This window comes from Pseudophryne corroboree, chromosome 6, assembly GCF_028390025.1.
Source record: "Pseudophryne corroboree isolate aPseCor3 chromosome 6, aPseCor3.hap2, whole genome shotgun sequence".
NCBI classification, from domain to species: domain Eukaryota; kingdom Metazoa; phylum Chordata; class Amphibia; order Anura; family Myobatrachidae; genus Pseudophryne; species Pseudophryne corroboree.
Genome location: NC_086449.1, coordinates 429,978,698 through 429,999,587, shown reverse-complemented (window position 1 = coordinate 429,999,587; position 20,890 = coordinate 429,978,698). Strand labels below are relative to the sequence as shown.

At 45.8% G+C, this 20,890-nt stretch overlaps 1 protein-coding gene across 3 annotated transcripts in view; it reads right to left on the bottom strand.

Annotated features, from left to right (window-relative positions):
- Positions 1-747: 747 nt before the first annotated feature.
- Positions 748-20,890, bottom strand: part of LOC134932530 (putative nuclease HARBI1) — a 49,838-nt gene continuing 29,695 nt past the window's right edge. Inside the window, exons 2-7 of one of the 3 annotated variants that reach the window (XM_063927048.1) lie at positions 5,899-5,998; positions 4,852-4,966; positions 4,570-4,752; positions 3,995-4,016; positions 2,824-3,407; positions 748-946 (exon numbers count right to left, since the gene is read on the bottom strand). In XM_063927048.1, coding sequence (XP_063783118.1) covers positions 3,362-3,407; positions 3,995-4,016; positions 4,570-4,752; positions 4,852-4,879 — 279 coding nt within the window. In that variant the 5' untranslated portion in view covers positions 4,880-4,966; positions 5,899-5,998 and the 3' untranslated portion in view covers positions 748-946; positions 2,824-3,361. Of the gene's footprint in view, positions 947-2,823; positions 4,753-4,851; positions 4,967-5,898; positions 5,999-20,890 lie in introns of all 3 variants that reach the window. The other 2 variants (XR_010179385.1, XR_010179386.1) reach the window with 2 other exon arrangements.

Sequence of the window (20,890 nt, the reverse complement as noted above, 5' to 3'; positions counted from 1 at the left end):
ACACGTTTCTTTTACCAGGTGGGATCCGGCATTTGAGATCTGAATGCGGTATTAGTGTAATGAATGATAATGGTCATGACCAATTAAGTCTTCAAAGAATACCTGAAGAACACTTTGTAGACATAATTGCCCATCAACATTTAAATGTAAAAAAAATACTATAGATGTGGTAAATGTGCCTGGTCTAATGCTAATTTTTCTTTTTTTTGTGTAGAGGTGTAGTTTGTGAATAAATGTGTTTACATGTTTTTTTTATAAACAATAAGCTCCTAAAGGCCCATACACATTAGACAATGTCGCTCTGTGAGCGACATCGTCTAACGTCTCCCTTTCCCGGGCCGGCCGGTCGGCGGCCGCCTGTACGCACTGAGCGATATGACCGCTCATATCGCTCAGTGACGTCACGCCCCCGCCAGCCCTGCATGAAGGTCGTGGACGACAGTCCACATCCTTCATGCATGCCCTACCGACAGCGACGATCGTTGCCGACCCGCGGGGCCGCGCATCGATCGTCGCTGGCGGCATACACACTTAACGATATAATGAGCGACGTCGCTCAAGGAGGGGGAAAATGAGCGACGTCGCTCATTATATCGTTAAGTGTGTATGGACCTTAACTCTCATTAATATGTTTTTTTTTTAAATAAATATACTATTCTTAAGTTAGATGTGTGAAATGTTTAAGGTAACCAATTTCTGCTAGCCAATGTGCTGTTTCTTTATTGCATTAATAAACACAACACCCGCTTAACTTGAAAAAAAAGTATTTTATTTTTTAACAAACTTTTTTTTTTTTGTTCATGTAACTTTTTGCACACAAATTTTTATTTTATTTTATTTTATACACATTTTTGAAGCTGGTCTACATTAGCCAGCAAGCCTTCAAGATGATTTCTCATGCTGGCCAGAATGCCCGCAAGAGTTGTGGGATCTCCAACTGCAACATCTGAAATTAAGAGGCAAAATAAACATTACTAACTTACTCACATTACCTATTATACAAGCAAGGCACAAAGCACACTTCAATGCAGGCATGTCCAAACTGCGGCCCTCCAGCTGTTGTGAAACTACATATACCAGCATGCCTTGACACAGTTTTGCTATCAGAGAATGCTAAAGCTGTGTCAGGGCATGCTGGGATGTGTAGTTTCTCAACAGCTGGAGGGCAGGGCCGGTGCAAGGTCTCACTGCACCCTAGGCAAAGCTTCAGCCTAGCGCCCTCTAACCTTTTAAAGCCCCACCACCTAACCTTCAAAACTCCCAGCACTGCATCTGCACATGGGGTCTGGTGGGGATATTTAATTGAATGTGTGTATATACATATATACACTTACACATACACTTGTATGCTCCTTATTGTGTTCCATCCCCCATCTGTAAGTTCATTACTAACCCCCCCTCCTCCATATGTACTGTATTGTACCCCAGTTCCTGTGTTTTCCCTATTATGCTGTTTACAAGTGCAAACCACCCATTAGACGGTAAGATCTGTACTGTCTGTGGTCCTGCAGAACCCCCATAGGTTACTTACACTAAAGTTATTTCAACTTTTCCCTCATAATTGCCATGGTTCCTCTTACAGGCGGCAGCAGCATTACAGCGACGCTACTGGGTGCAGACATTTAGTCAGGTGATGCTTGCTGCTGGAGAGTCGGGATCCAGGGGCCTGGAGGAGGTGCATCAGGGCTATGAGAGGCATCCGAGGGAGTTCCCCTTGGGAGCCATAGTTACATCCACCTCCTATGTGCCCTCACATGACTTGATGTTACACGTGTCAACAGAAGGAAGCGCTGAGTCACTATATGGTACAGCCTTATGGCAGCAGCTGCATCATATTAGACCCACAGCAGCAGCCAGCACAGTGTACAAGGAGGAGGTCGCATACAGGGACATACTTACGTTTTTTTCTAGATGAATTTAGTGGCGCCCTCCAGGGGCCGGCGCCCCTAGGGAGCTGCCTAAAGCTGCCTAATGGTAGAGCTGGCCCTGCTGGAGGGCCGCAGTTTGGACATGCCTGCTTTAATGGCAAAGTGACTACATCATGGATGTTTTAATGAGAAAACAGTAGCAGACCAACACACAAGCCAGCTCAGCAATGTTTGTTATTGTTTTAAAAAATGTTTTTAAAAGTGTACCACACCATGGTGTTACTTTTACTATGATGGTAGTTCTATTTAAGATGGGATGTTGTCCATAGCTACCATCTTAGTAAATGTAACCCCATGCTGGGATTCATTCACATCTGGAGTGAAGCACACTTGTCTTTTTTGGGGTTGGCCCTGCATCATCACACTGCATATCAACATCTTCAGAAGGACAACATATCCTAGCATGCCCACACTCCCTGAAAGCCTGCCTTACTACATAAGGTCAAACAGGTTTTTTAATTAAAGAGTTACATTTTTTAGAGTGTAACTTTCACAACACAAATCACTGTGCCCTTAGCCTGCCTAACAAAGTGAAGCATGCGAGTTGAATGTGCAAATATTGGAATACCCAGGCACAAGTGTAGAAGTCCAACAACATACCAAACTGCACTCAGGTCTAACTGTTTTGCTGTTAATCTAGCACATTTAAACCCTGTTGTCCAGGCAACCCTGTCGACATAATGAGTGTCGACCTAGAGTGGGCAGCATAAACATTGCAGACGTAGACACTGTACATCTAATGATCCTCACACAAATGTAAATGCAAAATCCATACCATGATGAAGAAGAAAAACATTTTACCTTGGCACAAGATTGGCCCCTGTACAACACTGCATTTATTAGAATGTGAAGTTAAATTAGGTAACAATTTAAATGTCAATGTATGTCAACTTACTCTCCTCTGCCACTTGAGCACCTCCCTGAAGTGCCTCCGGGGCCTCTGCTGCCCATTCAGAAGGTGGTGATGGCGGCTGGATGGGGGATGGCGGCTGGATGGGGGAAGGAGGCTGGATGGGGAAGGAGTCTGGATTGGGGAAAGAGGATGGAAGGGGGAGCTGGTTACAGAGGGTGGGTCAGATTGAGAGGGGGAGGGTGGCAAAGAGGTGGGTTGGGCCACAGAGGGGGACGGAGAGGTGGGCTGGGCCACAGAGGGGGAGGGGTGCAGAGAGGCGGATTGGGAAAGAGAGGGGGAGGGTGGCAGAGTGGTGGGTTGGGCCACAGAGGGGGAGGGGCGCAGAGAGGGGGTTTGGGAAAGAGAGGGGGGGGGGTGGAGAAGGGATTGGGCCACAGAAGGGGAGGGGGGCAGAGAAGGGGATTGGGAAAGAGAGGGGGAGGGCGGCGGAAAGGGGGATTGGGCCACAGAAGGGGAGTGGGGCAGAGAAGGGGATTGGGCCACAGAAGGGGAGGGGGGTGGAGAGGGGGATTGGGCTGGCCTAGAACTTGGAGGCCTTCCAGCCGCTGCTTGGCGTTGTGCTTGCCCTAGAATGACATATGTAATAATTAGGTTGTGGCTAAAAAAAAACCCATCAGCATTTAAAAATTACATTGTTCTGTCCCATGTTAAATACACAGAGCAAGTTATTGTGTTCAGCCGACAGCCTGTGTAGCAACTCAGTACAACAACATTAACTTTTTCACAAGCACTTTGCTACACAGTCAGTACTGCAAGCCATAACCACACACAATGTGGAAACTTGTCATGTTTGTGCTACAATAGTGTAATTACACAGTCTGCTAATTTTCTCACTCTAGCACTTCTCAGTGAAAATGTGCATTCTTTACATTAAAATTTTCTTCTGCTAATCCCAGTGTAATAAACATGTTTATTGTAATGCGTTTAACTTACTGCGTTTGCAGCGACTGCAAATTTGTGGGCGCAGCTCCGCCAACAGCTCCGGCGTGGCCGATATTCATAAACATATAAGTCTACAGATATATATATATATATATAGAGAGAGAGAGAGAGAGAGAGCAAACACACACACACACACACACACATATATTGATTTTGCCTATTTTTGGGGGTAAGAAAAAACACAACTAAGTGTTAAAATCTGTTTACTCACCACATTTTGCAGGAACAATCAGCTACACAAAGTCACAAAGTTTATGTTTTTTAGGATCAGATGTTGTGTCATTTTTATGGTAAACAGATGCACAAGCCAAACATACAAACAAAAAAAAAATTCTGTTATTGTTGGTTACACAATTACCCCACATTACAAACTACAAAAAACAAAAACAAAACAGTAATACCATTCTATACAACAATCTTACACAACAAACATGATAAGGAGAGCATTACAGATACATTTTGTACTGAAACAATATGAAATACTCACAAAACAAAAGCAACACACTCTGAATTTTACCTAGCTACCTAAATGCCATCAGTCCAAAAAAATAAACACATACAGACAGTTTGGGGAGACAAAATAAAATAAAACAAAAATAAATACCTGAAATAATCATGCACAATTCGAGCCCCTACAGCATTACCCCGGCCGTAAACACTTCCCACACGGAATATCCGGCCAACCCCTGGCTCCTCATTCGGCAATTCCTCAGTGTGGGGAAGCTCTACGCGACTCCTTACAGCGATGTTATGGAGGATAGCGAACAGGACCACAATTTTACTCACCATCTCCGGCGAATACATGATGTCGGAGATCGTACACACGAAAACGCCCTTTAAGAACCCCAATCGTGCGCTGCACCAGCTGTCTAGTAGCAGTAAGCGCGTAGTTAAATGCCGACTGTTGTCCTGGCCTGGGTTTACTGTAAGGAGTCATGAGCCAGGGGATGCAAGGATATCCACGGTCTCCTGTTTGATAATATGAGAAAAGAAAAAGGATAAAAGCAACATTAAAGAAGGTAATTCCAACAATATGACTGTTCCAATAATAAAAATTTAAAAACTCACCCAATAGCCACAAGTCTTGGCCTTCCATCGTTCTTAATCTTTGTCATATCCCTGATTGTCTAATGACATGGGCATCATGGGAGTTCCCAGGGAACTTAGCATTCAGGGACAGGATCTGGAGGGATGGTCCACAAACAACCATTACATTCAGAGAATGAAACAGTTTCCTGTTTCTATAGATTTCTTCATTATGTCTTGGCGCAACAATGGCAACATGTGTCCCATCCACAACCCCAATAACGTGTGGGAAGCGACTACCCCCTTTCTGAAATTGCTGCTTCACCACAGCCAGGGCACTAGCATCCAAAGACATTGATATAAATTGCTTTACTCGGGTTAGGAATGTTTGGCTGACACGCCGCAGGACCTTACTGAACTGGCCCTGCGACATGCCAACCAAGTCACCAATTACATGCTGGTATGATCCAGTGGCCAAAAAATGTAACACAGCAAGGAATTGTGTCAATGCTGGTATTGCTGTAGGATACCTAATGGATTGTTCTAGATCACTCTCTATTATGGACAGAGTGTCTAGGATTAGATGAGGTGGCAGTCTGTATCTGCGCAAGACAACATCATCAGGCATCCCAAAAAGGAGGACACGGGTATGGAAAATTGGTGGCCTTGAATGCCTCCGTTGCCTTGGAGGATGAGGAGCCGGTTGGGGTTGGAGGGCTTGCGCCGGTTGGGGGGGGGAGTGCTTCCGCAGAATGGGAATGAAGGTAAGAATCATTAAAACACACAAGCAATTAACAACACACATTGCCAAAAATAAATAAATAAAGTGTATGAGTGTTCAAACACTTACTGCAGGAGCGTACTCCATATATTCATGATGAAAATACGTAACAATAAACCCCCAAAAAAACCATTAAGCCACAGTTAGCTATGTAGCTACAACATAGGTTACCATCACAAATAACAATTAAATTAAATAAACAAACAAACATACCCATATAACTACTGCAACAAGATATGAATTACCTACTAAGTATGAAATTATTTAAATTAAAAAAAACAAAAGGAGTAAGATAATAGGCCACTTACCTGCTCAGAAAATAAATAGAAACTTTGTTCACAAACACAAACCAAAAAAGGCCTACTTCGGCAAGAAAAATATAAACTGAAAAGCAAACGATAGAGCCACCTACAAGAGAGAGAATAGGCCAATAAGAAACACACACAATGCCAGCACTAGAATGGGCACACTGTAAATTACATGTAACATAACTATTAGATAATACATGTAAACACAGATAATAAATTAAACATTAAACACCATACAAAAATAACAAATTATAAACCACTACAAAGGAGCATTGCACACCCTTACATACTCTGTTTTGTAATATAGTAACTCATTTATTAATATAAAAAAAGTTGTGTTAAATACGCCAACCGCAACACAACAGTAAGAAATGTGCAAGCTAACAAACGCACATTTTTAGGCAATATACTGCAATAAAAACTCACCCAGAAATGTGCTATGCACCACGTCCACCTTGCTTCTGTCTTGCTTCTGTATTTTTCACCATACACCCACACACACAGGCTGCATACAAGGCGTTTAAATAGCCAGTACAACAATTACTGGACCTATTTGCATAATTGACACCTGTGCGAATTACCGCACTGGAAATCACACGCAGCTATAAAGCGCAAGACAGCTGTGCAAACACACATGCCACCAGCAACATGGCTACACGTGAGCAGATGGGTGCAGAGATGGACATGGTGCTGCAGCAGATGTCCGCATTGACATCTAGGCGCCTTGCGCTGCGGAGACAGATGCTGGAAGCTGCCAGTGAGGATGTTGAAATAGCAGGACCCAGTACTGTTGAAACCCCATCTTCTGATACCCAGGAGTTAGGTGTGAATCCCTGCCAGACACAGATACTGGGGAAACTGAGGGCGATTCTGGACTACCATCTCAAACCCAAAGTACACAAGCAGCTAGTGAAGAGGAAGATGGTGAGGTGGGCCAGGACGATAGCTCACAGGCTACATCCAAAAAACGAAGAAGACAGCCCGCCTTCACTAAGAGGGAGTTACGTGTTTTGGTCACACAGGCCCTGGAAAAAATTCATAGAGGCAGCAAAAACATGGATGCTGCAACCAAAGATCGAATCTGGAGGGACATCACTGATTCTGTTAATGAAGTCGGCTCAATTGTCCGCACCTCACAGGAAGTTAGAAGACGGTAAGTGTATATTGACAGAACATTTTCTGTCCTAATTATTATTACAAACTTAGCTAGATGTGATGTTGCCTATAGCAACCAAATACATAACATGTGTACTATCAATAAAAACAGGTATTCACAACTTTTATGTCCCTTGCCCCTAATTCTACTCACATATGTAGTTGGGCCGACTTCAAATCCCACATGAAGGGCAAGAGGTCTGCGGAGTGGAATGCCTTGAGGGCAACAGGGGGAGGTCCAGCTGCCACTGTGGAATACACAGATCTTGAGGAGCTGGTGATGGACTGTGTGAGCTACGAGGAGGTGAGTGGGGTGTCTCATATGGACACGGACCTGCCTGAAATAGTTAATCTACATGACTTGCCAGGTAAGTTTACACACATATTCCTAAAAATCTAATTTAGTGGTTCCAAAAGTCTAATGTTGATTTTTTCTTCCCTTTTTCCACTCATTCTTCTATTTGCTTTTAACATAACACAGCACAGGTGGGTGAGCAGGTAGAGTCAGAGGAGGGTTATGTGGCTGAGGCTGAGGAGGGGGACCTAGTGTCTCTGCCAGTATGGGACCACATATTCCATCGGTCCAGATTCCAACTGCCCCCCCCCCTCCCCACCCTCTGCTATCCCAGACATCCTGTCTCAAATTGCCAGGTATGGTGAGAGCCTGAATGCTTTTCAGGACAGGATGATCTGGGAGGTAAGCCAGATACCTGTCCGGCTCACTGAGCACAGAACCAGTGTGGAGCAAGGTGTAGCTCAACTCTGCCAAGGTCTCGCAGAGATCACGCAGGGCCAAGAGCAACTCGCCTCATCGTTCCAACAAATTGCCAATTCCATTCTGCAAGGGCTCCAGGACATCGCTGGCTGCCTTGCCCACAGTGGCAGAGAGCCAGCCACATCTGCTCCCTCCCCTCCCTCTGCCCAGGAAGAACATCCCACTGGCAGGGCCCTTGAAGGTCACTTTACAGACCGAGCCGTGAAGAACGACATCAGGCGGGGGAAAAGAAGAGAAAGTGATGTCTCTCCAGATGCCCAGCACCCATGTTTGACATGTTGCCTCTATGGTTTTTTTTTGTGTGGCCAGAATGTAAAACTCCCTCAAGGTGAAAGGGGGTTGTGTTTTTTGGGGATTTGTAGCCTGTGAGTTATTTTCCTGTACACTTGAGCCATCTTCCTCTTCCTAGCGTGCTGTGTATGTTAGGGTTGGTGTATTGGTTCCAGAATCGACCTCAGTTCCCCTAAAAGTATCGTCTGGCTGGGGGTTCCCAACATATACTTAGTAAATATTATACTTCATATTTTGCCAGTAGATGGGGTTACAATAGTACTGGGTTCTGCTATGTCACATTTGCCACTGGCAGCTGCTTGTTGCCATGTCCAACTTTGTATGTGATGCTCATTTGTAGCCATGTTGTGCTGCTGCTTTACTTTCTTTATTGAAGTAAAAAAACACTTGTTTGTGTTTTATTAAAGGTTATGCACTCTTGAAAACTGTGCCCTGTAAACTTTAACATGGCATATTTACATTTGTGGAACAAGGGAACAATCAGAATATTCTTACAAACATTGAATATTATAATGTAAAAAATGTATGCCTTGCACAACACTTAACTGGGCATATCAAACAAAAAAAAACTTTGAATTGAACTTGGGTTACTAGGGGCAATATGGCATAGTATTAGATATGGACACATATGCTCCCCCCCCCCAAAAAAAAAAAAAAGTGTTAAGTAACATTAAGTGTAGGCTGCATTATGTTGCTCATGTTATTTGGTATGTACAAAGGAAGATGTCTATGTCGAGAGCATTTAGCTGATGTAGTTTATAAGTTGGTTTATTCACACTTGATTAAATTGCAAAGTATTCAGCAAATAATTTAAACATGCAGTTAACATTAAAGTATTTTCCCAAATAATTTAAAGACAGTGCATTATTGTGAGTGTGTCAGATTTCGACCTGGAAAATGTACATTTGTTATGTGGGCATACAATTGCTGTTTGGAGTCATTTGTAACTGCAGTGTTTGGCAAGTAATTGCTGAACAGGTGAATTAATTTGCTAATTAATTGCTAAATAGGGCAGACACTTGTAACAATACTTCGCAAGTGCTGAGTAGCTGCAGACTAATAGGCCCTACACACTTGGCGATATTTTGAAAGATATGAACGATCTCGTTCATAAATGAACGAGAACTCGTTCATATCTTTCAGTGTGGAGACTTAAGCGATGAACGATGCGCGTCCCCGCGCTCGTTCATCGCTGGTCTCCCGTCGGCTGTGCATGCAGGCCAATATGGACGATCTCGTCCATATTTGCCTGCACTTCAATGCAGCCGGGTGACGGGGGGAGTGAAGAAACTTCACTCCCCCCGTCACTGCCCCCCCGCCGCCGGGTTGCTCGTCGGCCGTATCGGCCGTTGGGCATTTCGGCGGCACATCGTCAAATGAGTAGGGCCCTTTACTCCTCGGCTGCGTTAAGATAGCAAACATTTGTTGTGTACTTTTTACCATCGGATACTCATTTCTGCTCAAAACACGCCTACTGCCGGTTGCATACTCCCACACTAGCCGCCCACTTTCACGCCCATTTCGTAAGATAGCGAAGCCGAGCCTCTGCCACGCCTCTGTCACTCCCTGTTTTCTGTGATGTAGTACAAGCTGATTTTCAGTTAGTAATTTTGCACAAGCGTCGTGTCGCTCCCTTTGTGCACGCGCATTTCTGCTTTTGCGCATGCGCAGTTTTCAATATTTTGCCGTTTGCGATGCGATGAACTGCTGCGATCAACTCGGAATGAGGGCCTGTGTGCACTTACACCAGCGGTGCAAGTGGGCGCGGCGTACCCTTAAGAATTTAGCCGTGGGTACGCCGTACCCACCACCAACAGCCGCCGCTCTCACCCTCCGCTGCTGCTCACCACCGTTGAGAAAAGAACACAGCGTGCGCCTCTCTTGCCCCACAGTGTCTACCTTCAATTCAGCGCCGGCCCGTGAGCCAATCAGAGCTCGCAGACCGGCAGCCAAGGCTCCTGATTGGCTGCCGGACTGCGAGCTTTGATTGGCTCACGGATCAGAGCTGAATTGAAGGTAGACACACGCACCGCCGCCGGAGACTGAGGGGCAGGAGAGGCGTACACTGCACTCTCCTCCCCTCACACACAGAACAGCAGCAGCGGTTAGCAGCAGGGGAAGGGGGGGCAAGTGTACTTGGCACTGGGGGCATATCTGGCACTGTGGGGGCATTTCTGTATTTGGCACTGGGGGGACATGTGTATTTGGCACTGGGAGTATATCTGGCTTGGGGGACATGTGTATCTGGCACTGGGGCATATCTGGCACTGGAGGCATATCTGCGCTGTGGGGGCATTTGTGTATCTGGCACTGTGAGGCAATGTATATCTGGCACTCTGGGGGCATTTGTGTATCTGGCACAATAAGGCAATGTGTATCTTGCACTGTGGTGCAATGTATATCTGTTAGGGTCTCCTGCCCTGTGCTGCCACGTCGTCATGGCAACCGGGAGACAAGTGCTAGCGGAGTAACCTGAGCGCAGCTGATACTCCGGTTCGGGTCTTTTGCTGTGCAGTGGTTATAGGCTCTGTGCACGGCAGGGGATCCGGTGCTGGTTTTTGTGCTCACAGTCTGTGAGGTCTGAGTGGGGCGTGGACAGCACCTGCTTTATAAGGCCTCTTCTCAGGGTAAGCAGATGCTGCTGAATCTTTGTTGGTTAGTCAGTTCCTGAAAGTTAACCAGTACTGTGTAGCTTTGTATTTGTTTGTTGCTTACTGCAAATAGGCCTGGGGATTTGGTATTACACTCTGCCAATCCAGACCTAGCAGTAAGACTGGAGTCAGTCGTTTAGCTTGCTGGGGTTCTGTTACTACTCTGTGAACTTAGCAAGTTTGCGGCTGTATTCTAAGACTTGCCTGTCTAATCCTGTCTCACTGTGCTAGGTGTCAGGGGTCAGTTTAGTGGCAGTAAGCTGAACCTGTGCACTGCAAGTGAGAATTAGGATTGTGGAGACTCTCCTTGTGTCTATCATTCCATCTCTGACCAAGGAGTTTACTGCCACACCCGTTGGTAACCCTTTAGGGTTTTGCTGTTGCCCTTAGCAACAGCATTTCGGGTTCTCTACGTATTAAAAGACAACATCTTGCTTTTCCCATCTGAGCAGTTCTAATACAAGGGAGATACCCAGTTCCTTAGCCTCTGGGCTTCTCTGTTCACTTTGTGTGTATTTTGTTACCCTATCACCTTCTGTGTACGTTTTGTCATATTCCCCAGTCTGTCTGTGAGTCCATTTGTTTTGCATAACAGTTCAAACACCAGTACATTCCTGCAGGCACTGGAGTGCATAACAGTTCTGACACCAGTACTTTCCTGCAGGCACTGGTGTGCATAACAATATCTGGCACTGTGGGGCAATGTATATCTGGCACTGTGGGCAATGTGTATCTGCCACTATTGGGGATATGTGTATCTGCCCCTCCCCCCATATGTGTATCACGCCCCCATTTTCATTGGCCACATCCCATGTGGCATTTGGCCACACCCATGCACACAGTACCTATAAGACATTTTTTCTACTTGCACCACTGACTTACACGCAACTCTGCCTCAGCCCCTATGTGTCCTGCTCTATGCCCCTTCAAACTTTATTTTGCTCTTATAAACTACTATTTTATAGCTTTGCTTTCCACATTGATAAGAAATGTGTACAGCTCTGCAGAGAGAGAAAATAAAAAAATATTTGTCCAATTAACTGCCATCACTTTTGTAAGACGGTCATCGGCAATCAGGTCCTCTACGCCCACTGCAACAAACTTGTCATCAGAAAAATACAATTAGAAATGGGGAATTATTTCCTTGATGCCAGGTTTATTCATTTTATCTGGGCTCAAGGAGTTTGCCTTTCCTAATCATGATTTATCCAGGTCATCCTGCCTGCTTTGGAGACCTGAGGAAGTGGACCTCCTGGGGAGCATGTCAATATTAGAATTTAAATAGTACTTACATATTATTTATATATTACAATTTTTTATATAGGGCACACATATTCCGCAGTGCTTTACAGAGAATATTTGGCCATTCACATAAGTCCCTGCTCCAGTGGAGCTTACAATCTAGGGGGGTAATTCCAAGTTGATCGCAACAGGAATTCTGTTAGCAACTGGGCAAAACCATGTGCACTGCAAGGGGGCAGATATAACATGTGCAGAGAGAGTTAGATTTGGGTGGGGTGTGTTCAATCTGCAATCTAATTTGCAGTGTAAAAATAAAGCAGACAGTATTTACCCTGCACAGAAACAAAATAACCCACCCAAATCTAACTCTCTCTGCAAATGTTATCTCTGCCTCCCCTGCAGTGCACATGGTTTTGCCCAAATGCTAAAAAATTTCCTGCTGCGATCAACTTGGAATTACCCCCTATATTTCTTACATGCACACACATTAATGCTAGGGTTCATTTTGTAGGGATCCAATTAACCTACCAGAATATTTTTAGATTTTGGGAGGAAACTTGAGTCCCTTAAGGAAACGCACCAAAACATGGAGAGAATTTACAAACTCTGTGCAGTTAAGGCCATGGTGGGGAACAAACCCATAACCTCAGTCCTGTGAGGCAGTAATGCTGACCATTATAACCTCTGTGCTGCCCAAGCTACATATTTCCAATGAAGCCTGTATTGTTTGATCCACCTGAGCCTGGCAGTCTATTATTGAGGCCTACAAGGGCGCCATTAGGCTTTTAGCGGGAAACCCCTTCCCCAGTGGTACTAAGCAAAACTTTGATGTCTCTCATCTCCCTGTGCCCCGGAGCTGTCATTTAGTGGTGGAAGGTCCCCTTTGGGGGAGTTTACCTGCAGTGGGGCTGCCTCTTGCATACTGCCTAAAGACTCCTGTCCACGGGTTCGGTTGGCATGTGGTCCTTGTCCTGGTCGAAGGCCCTGTTCCTGGTGGACGCACTGAGATGCCCTACTGCCTTTGTTGACCCAGCTGTACATGCTGGAGTACTCCAATCCCTACTCCGGATTTCTGCCTGATGGGACTGGTGGATGGGACTTCTAGCATGGCGGCCTTTGGCTTCCTGTGGCTTTTGGAGTGCAGGGTTTTCTTGGCTTCCACTTGACTTCACTGTATGAGCCTGCAGGTCTCCTCTGCTCTCCTGGTGCCTGGCGACTCCCTGCAGTTATTCTGGAGGTGCTGCGGCAACAGCCTTTGTGCTCCTGGTTTCTAGTCCGGTAGTTTCCTCTGAGGCTCCGCTACATCCACTATATCCAGTGTCCTGCAGATTGATATTCCTCCCCCTCATACTAACATTTTTTCTTTGTCAGCCTTGTTTCTTTTAACCCCCAACTCTTTTCCTCTGCTGATCCTTTACTTTTGTATTCCTCCCCTATTAGTGCCCACCATGCTTCCCTAGTTCTGCCTTTCCTACCTCTCCACATTATCCCTTTTCTCCTACTCTACCTAACTGACCACCTCTCATGGAGGTGGACCCGCCGGATAGCTACAAGATGCCAGATTGGCATCCAAATGAACCCCCTACGGTATCCTCAATTGTAGCATGGGTCATTTGCTGGAGTCCTAGGAGGCATTCTCTACCGAGGGGCGGAACTCTGGGAGGCAGTGGAGTCGGCTGCCGCCGGGCTCCTGACCTCATGGGGGCACATCTCCTCCACTGTCTTCAGCTGCTTGACCCTGAAGATCGTTCGCTGCAAGGAGCTTTCGTGTCAAAAACACGGAAGCTGCCTCCTAGTATATACAGAGAGCTGGCTGTGGCTACAGCTAGGGGGAGCTCCAGAACGCAGCTCCTGCCAGGCTCTTCCAGATGAGCTGGCCGAGTGAAGCTCTCTGTTCCTCCGTTGGGCTGTTAGCAGCAGGTAGGCACTGGCAGCACTTGGCTCAGGCTGCACTGTGGTGGAGTGTGTAGTTAGAAAGGGGAGGGGTGCTGGGGGGGTCTTTAATAAATGTTGGCAGCGCTGTGTTTTATGTGTGCATGTTTAAGTGAGGTGTGTGTGTGTAAGTGAAGGAAGCATTGTGTTTGTTTTTGTTTGTATGTGTTTTTAAGTGAAAGAGGCGTGTGTGCGTGTAAGGGAGAAGTGTGTGTATGTGTGAGAGAGGCATGTGTGTTTAAGTGAAAGGCATTTGTGTGTGTGTATGTGTGTGTAAGTGAAATAGGCATGTTTGTGTGTTTAAGTGAAGGAAGCGTGTATGTGTGTGTGTGTGTTTAAATGAAGGAGGCGTGTGTGTGTTTAAGTGAAGCAAACATGTGTAAGAGAGAGGGGCTGTGTGTTTAAGTGAGAGGTGTGTGTGAGTTGTGTGTGTGAGAGGCGTGTGTGTAAGGAGTGTGTGTGTTTAAGCGAAGGTGTGTGTGTTTAAGCGAAGGAGGCATGTGTGTGTTTAAGCTAAGGAGGCGTGTGTAAGAGGCGTGAGTGTGAGAGGCGTGTGTCTGTTTAAGTGAAAGTGGCTTTTGTGTGTGTGTTTAAGTGAAAGAGGCATTTGTGTGTTTTTTTATATATATATTGTATATCGGAACACCACTGCACCAAAGCATCTACATTGTGACACGCTGGTGGGTGATGGAGTACTGTAAGTATGCTATAAAGGTATGCTGGTGTCTATTTTATTGTGATGACTGACTTGGAGTGCCGTCCACTTTGTATGTGTATCTATATTACTATTGGGAGAGGCACCTGAGCACGCTACTACTGTTCACTCTGAGTGTCGGATAGTTACATATGAAGGATGTGTGTGTGTGTGTGTATACAGTATGTAGGGGGGGCACCAACATTTATCATGGCTCCGGGTGACTGGAGCGAACTTACGCCACTGTCTCTACCTCTACAGTTTGTGAGGTTTCCTGTGTTATTTTTACGTCGATTAAGTGGGGCTTTGCATAAGGGACTGTTGGAGTGATGCTCTCTGGTTATATCTTGCTTTGCTCCACAGTACAACCGTGTTTACTTATTTCTGTATAACTGGCACTGGTTAGTTGATTATAGTTTCTGACCTTCCATTCCTACTTCAGTTTACCAGTTCCTTAACTTATGTTGTGTGTGCCCTTCCTTTCAAATTTTACAGTGACAGTGCCTTTACTACCAAATTCTCTTAAATTGGCTCCTCAGAGTGCAATACTCCAGCCAAAGGGAACTGCCCATTATATATTGAGGGATATTGCAGCTTTGTTATACTGCAATAACTTAGTTGTGATTCCCTACTGCCATCTAGTGGCATAATTGAAAATAGTCATAATTAGTGCTATGATAAAATCTGTTGCTGCCACTTTGTGATAATACTGTGTTAGGGTACATCGCTTAATCATTATTTACTTGTTACATTTGGCTACTCAATTTAACTTTGCTCAATCCTTAGTAGTCACCAATTTAGTTTGTACAGCAGCTATATTGGCCAACTAGTGTGTTATTTATTTTTATTTTTTTATATGTGAATGTGGTGAGGTTTACTTCAGTTCTCAGAATGAAAGGGAGACACTTTTCATATTTTTTCGTTTGTCATTGCATACACTAGTAAAATAATGGATCTACAGTGCATCCGGAAAGTAATCACAGCGCTTCACTTTTTCCACATTTTGTTATGTTACAGCCTTATTCCAAAATGGAATAAATTAATTTTTTCCCTCAAAATTCTACACACAATACCCCATAATGACGTGTTTTTTTTTTAGATTTTTGCAAATTTATTAAAAATAAAAAACTAAGAACAACAACAACAATCTATAACAAAAACAATATTGAGTGTCTGCAGGCAACAGTGAAGCATGGTGGAAATTTGTTGCAAGTTTGGGGCTGCATTTCAGCAAATTAAGTTTGGGATTTGGTGAGTATTAATAGTGTTCTCAATGCTGAGAAATACAGTCAGGTAATTATCCATCATGCAATACCATCAGGGAGGCATCTGGTGCAAGGTTACCTAGAAGAATTGCTGCTTTTTTTTACGCGGGATTGAAAAAATGGCCCGGGATTGGCTTCCCTAGTGACCATATCATATATCCCATTAAGAGCATTTGCAATCTGCATGGACCTCTGGGGGTCATTCCGAGTTGTTCGCTCGTTGCCGATTTTCGCAACGGAGCGATTAAGGTGAAAATGCTGAGCGATCCTCCGCCTTCCATCCCAGGCAATGCACAGGCAGCCTGGCACAGCAGGTATTGCCAGACATTACGGCTTAAGGGATTTCACCCATTGGCTGAGGGTGGCACTGTCAGGCGGCGCCCCCTGCTCGGCTGGCGCCCCTGGTGAGTGCGATCCTGGCCAATGGGTAGATATGCCGCTGATAAACACATATGTTTACATACAATTCAATCAGGTGTCAGAGCAGTAGTGTAAACTCATAAATTTGCATATAATTCAATCTGGTGTCTGAGTGGTAATATAAATGCAGAAGTTTGCAAAAGCACCGTGCATGTAAGCCACCTGTTATTCTATAAGTTTATACAGGAACACTAATTGTTAGAGAGCTGCAGCATGTCATTATTATGGCAGTGTCTGATTATGCTGCATTATGCTACAGTATGTCATACAGTATATACCAGTATATACAGTACAGATGCACATAGTACATATATTGCATATACAGATGCAAACAAACATGTTACAGATACAGAATGGTCTGTTGATGTTAGGGATATGTGAGCGTCCAAATCCCGTAGTATTAAGTATAATGGGGAGAGATAAAAGCTCCTCCCTAAGTTGCTGTACGCCAAATCACTGTGTGAATAGTTTATACAGACGCAAATGAATGTTTTAAAACACTTGTGTGAAAGGAATAATGTAGCTCATTGACTTTACAGAATGTGCAGTGCACTAAATGAGCGCCCGAGTCTCCTAACGGCATAAACGAGCCTAAACGAGAGATAAAAACTCCTCCCTACGTTCCTGGATGCCAAATTACCGTCCTTAGTATCTCTGTACAGTATGTTCTACTAGTGTACTAATTAGCACGAACAGCTTGTAACGTACAGTGGCAAGTTTAATCTTTTCATGTATAATGGAGAGAGATAAAAGCTCCTCCCTAAGTTCCTGGATGCCAAATCACCGTCCTTAGTATCTCTGTACAGTATGTTCTATTAGGGTAATAATTAGCTGTTCACTAAAAGCCCTGATTTATGTGAAACCTGTGTGCACCCTTCCATTGAATGTTTTACAATGGATTACACAGAGAGAAAAAAATTCATAAAGTGAATGTCAGGGGGAAAAAAAGCGCTGGGCGGGCGCCAGCATCCTCTACGGACTACGAGGAAAAGGATTTACCGGTAGGTAACCAAAATCCTATTTTCTCTTACGTCCTAGAGGATGATGGGGTCCACATTCGTACCATGGGGATGTACCAAAGCTCCCAGAACGGGAGGGAGAGCGCAAAGGCTCCTGCAGAACTGATTGACTGAACTTCAGATCATCAGAGGCCAAAGTATCGAACTTTTAAAACTTTGCAAATGTGTTAAACCCAGACCAAGTTGCAGCTCGGCAAAGTTTCACTGCCGAGACACCCCGGGCAGCCACCCAGGAAGACCCCACCTTACGAGTAGAGTGGGCCTTAACAGATTTTGGACACGGCAGTCCTGCCGTAGAATAAGCGTGCTGGATAGTGAACTGAATCCAGCGAGAAAACGAGTTTTATGGTAAGAACTTACCTTTGTTAAAACTCTTTCTGCAAGGTACACTGGGCTCCACAAGGATAGACATAGGGGTGTAGAGTAGGATCTTGATCCGAGGCACCAACAGGATGAAAAGCTTAGACTGTTCCCAGAATGCATAGCGCCGCCTCCTCTAAAACCCCGCCTCCCTGCACAGGAGCTCAGTTTTTAGTTAACCAGCCCAATGCAGTAGCATGAAAAGAGACGACAACGGTTAGTAGCCACATACACTACACTCTCACGACAGGAGAAGTGTCAGCGGCTAATACCATACTAACCCAAAGAAGCTAAGTGCGTCAGGGTGGGCGCCTTTTGGAGCCCAGTGTACCTCGCAGAAAGAGTTTTAACAAAGGTAAGTTCTTACCATAAAACTTATTTTCTGCTGCGGGGCACACTGGGCTCCACAAGGATAGACATAAGGGATGTCCTAAAGCAGTTCCTTATGGGAGGGGACACACTGTAGTGGGCACAAAAACCCGGTGTCCAAAGGAAGCATCCTGGGAAGCAACAGTATCGAAGGCATAAAACCTTATGAACGTGTTCACAGAGGACCACGTAGCCACCTTGCACAATTGTTCAAGGGTTGCACCACGGCGGGCCGCTCAAGAAGGTCCAACAGACCGAGAAGAATGGGCCATAATGTGAGCAGGAGCTGATAGATCAGCCTTCACATAAGCATGTGCAATCACCATTCTAATCCATCTGGCCAAAGTTTGCTTGTGAGCAGGCCAGCCCGGTTTGTGAAATCTAAACAGCACAAAAAGAGAATCAGATTTACTAATAGAAGCAGTTCTCTTCACATAGATACGGAGAGCACGTACCACATCCAAAGACCGCTCTTTGGGAGACAGATCAGGAGAAACCAGTGCCGGAACCACAATCTCCTGGTTAAGGTGGAACGAAGAAACCACCTTAGGCAAATATCTGGGACGAGTCCGAAGAACCGCCCGGTCACGGTGAAATATCAGATATGGGTAACTACAGGACAAGGCACCCAAATCCGACACTCTTCTAGCTGAAGCAATAGCCAGCAGAAACACCACCTTAAGGGAAAGCCACTTAAGATCAGCTGAACCAAGAATTTCAAAAGGAGACTCTTTTAGCGCCTCCAAAACCACCGACAAGTCCCAAGGAGCCACAGGCGGGACGTAGGGAGGTTGGATACGCAACACACCCTGAGTAAAGGTATGCACATCGGGTAAAGTCGCAATTTTTCTCTGAAACCACACCGACAAGGCAGATATTTGAACCTGGAGGGAGGCAAGACGCAGGCCTAAGTCCAGGCCCTGCTGAAGAAAAGCCAACAACTTGGCTATACTAAATTTGGAAGCGTCATAATCGTTAGATGCGCACCAAACAAAGTAAGAATGCCAGACCCTATAGTAAATCCGAGCCGAAGCCGGTTTCCGGGCCCGCAACATAGTTTGAATGACCGCCTCAGAAAACCCTTTAGCCCTTAAGACGGAAGCTTCAAGAGCCACACCGTCAAAGACAGCCGGCCTAGGTCCTGGTAGACACAGGGGCCCTGAACGAGGAGGTCTGGGCATTGCGGAAGTAGAATTGGATGCCCTGACGATAGGCCCTGCAAGTCTGAGATCCAGTGCCGTCTGGGCCACGCTGCAGCTATGAGAAGCAGATTTCCTTTTTCTTGCTTTAACTTCCGAATTACCCTGGGCAGGAGTGACACCGGAGGGAACACGTACGGCAACCGAAACCTCCACGGCACCGCCAGCGCATCCACGAATGCTGCTTGAGGATCCCTTGTCCTTGCTCCGAAGACCGGAGCCTTGTGATTGTGTCGAGACGCCATCAGATCCACGTCTGGAAGACCCCACTTTTCCACTAGTAGTTGAAACACTTCTGGATGGAGGCCCCACTCGCCGGCATGTACGTCCTGACGACTGAGAAAGTACGCTTCCCAATTCAGGACTCCCGGAATGAATATTGCCGATATGGCCGGTAGATGGTGTTCTGCCCAATGTAGAATCCGTGAGACTTCCTTCAATGCCAAGCGGCTTCGAGTGCAGCCTTGATGATTTATGTAAGCCACTGTGGTGGTGTTATCCGACTGTACCTGAACAGGACGGTTCTGAATTAAATGCTGGGCCAGGCTCAACGCATTGGAGACTGCCCGCAATTCCAGAACGTTGATCAAGAGGAGAGATTCCTCCTTGGTCCACCAACCCTGAAGGGAGTGTTGCTCCAGCACCGCGCCCCAACCCCTTGGACTGGCATCTGTCGTCAACAGGACCCAGTTGGATATCCAGAATGGATGGTCCCTACACAATTGTCGGTCCTGGAGCCACCATAGCAACAACAGACGGACCTCCGGAGTCAATGAGATCATGTGAGACCTGATCCGGTGAGGTAGGCCGTCCCACTTGGCTAGAATCAGCTTCTGGAGGGGGCGAGAATGGAATTGAGCATACTCCACCATGTCTGATACCATGAGGCCCAGCACCTGCATCGCCGAATGTATCGACACTTGCGGACGAGAAAGGAAGCAACGAATCCTGTCCTGAAGTTTCAGGACTTTCTCCTGAGACACGAACAACCGCTGGTTGTGAGTGTCCAATAGCGCTCCCAGGTGCACCATGCTCTGAGCAGGGACCAGGGAGGATTTCTTCCAGTTGATGAGCCACCCGTGGGCTTGTAAAAACTGGACAGTCATATCCAGATGACATAGGAGAATTTCTGTGGAATTTGCCAGGAATAACAAGTCGTCCAGATACAGCAGTATCCTGACCCCTTGACGGCGGAGTACCACGGTCATTACCGCCATAACTTTGGTGAAGACTCGCAGAGCCGTAGTTAAATCAAAAGGTAATGCCCGAAACTGGTAATGGAGGTTGCCAATCGCAAACCTCAGGTATTGCTGATGTGACGCTGCTATCCAGGGAGACCATGTAGTCCCCAGGTTCCAAGGCCAGAACTATAGAGAGAAGGGTTTCCATACGGAACTTGGAAACCTTCACAAACCTGTTCAATGCCTTGAGGTTGAAAATGGGCCATTCAGTTTCGGGACTAGAAACAGTGGAGAATAGTACCCCCGGCCCCTCTGCGCAAGAGGCACCTGTACTACGACTCCTGTATCCAGGACGGTCTGTACCACCGAATGTAGAGTGTTTGCCTTTGGTCCAATGGGACGTCTGTCCGGCAAAATCGATGAGGGGTCGGTTTTTGAA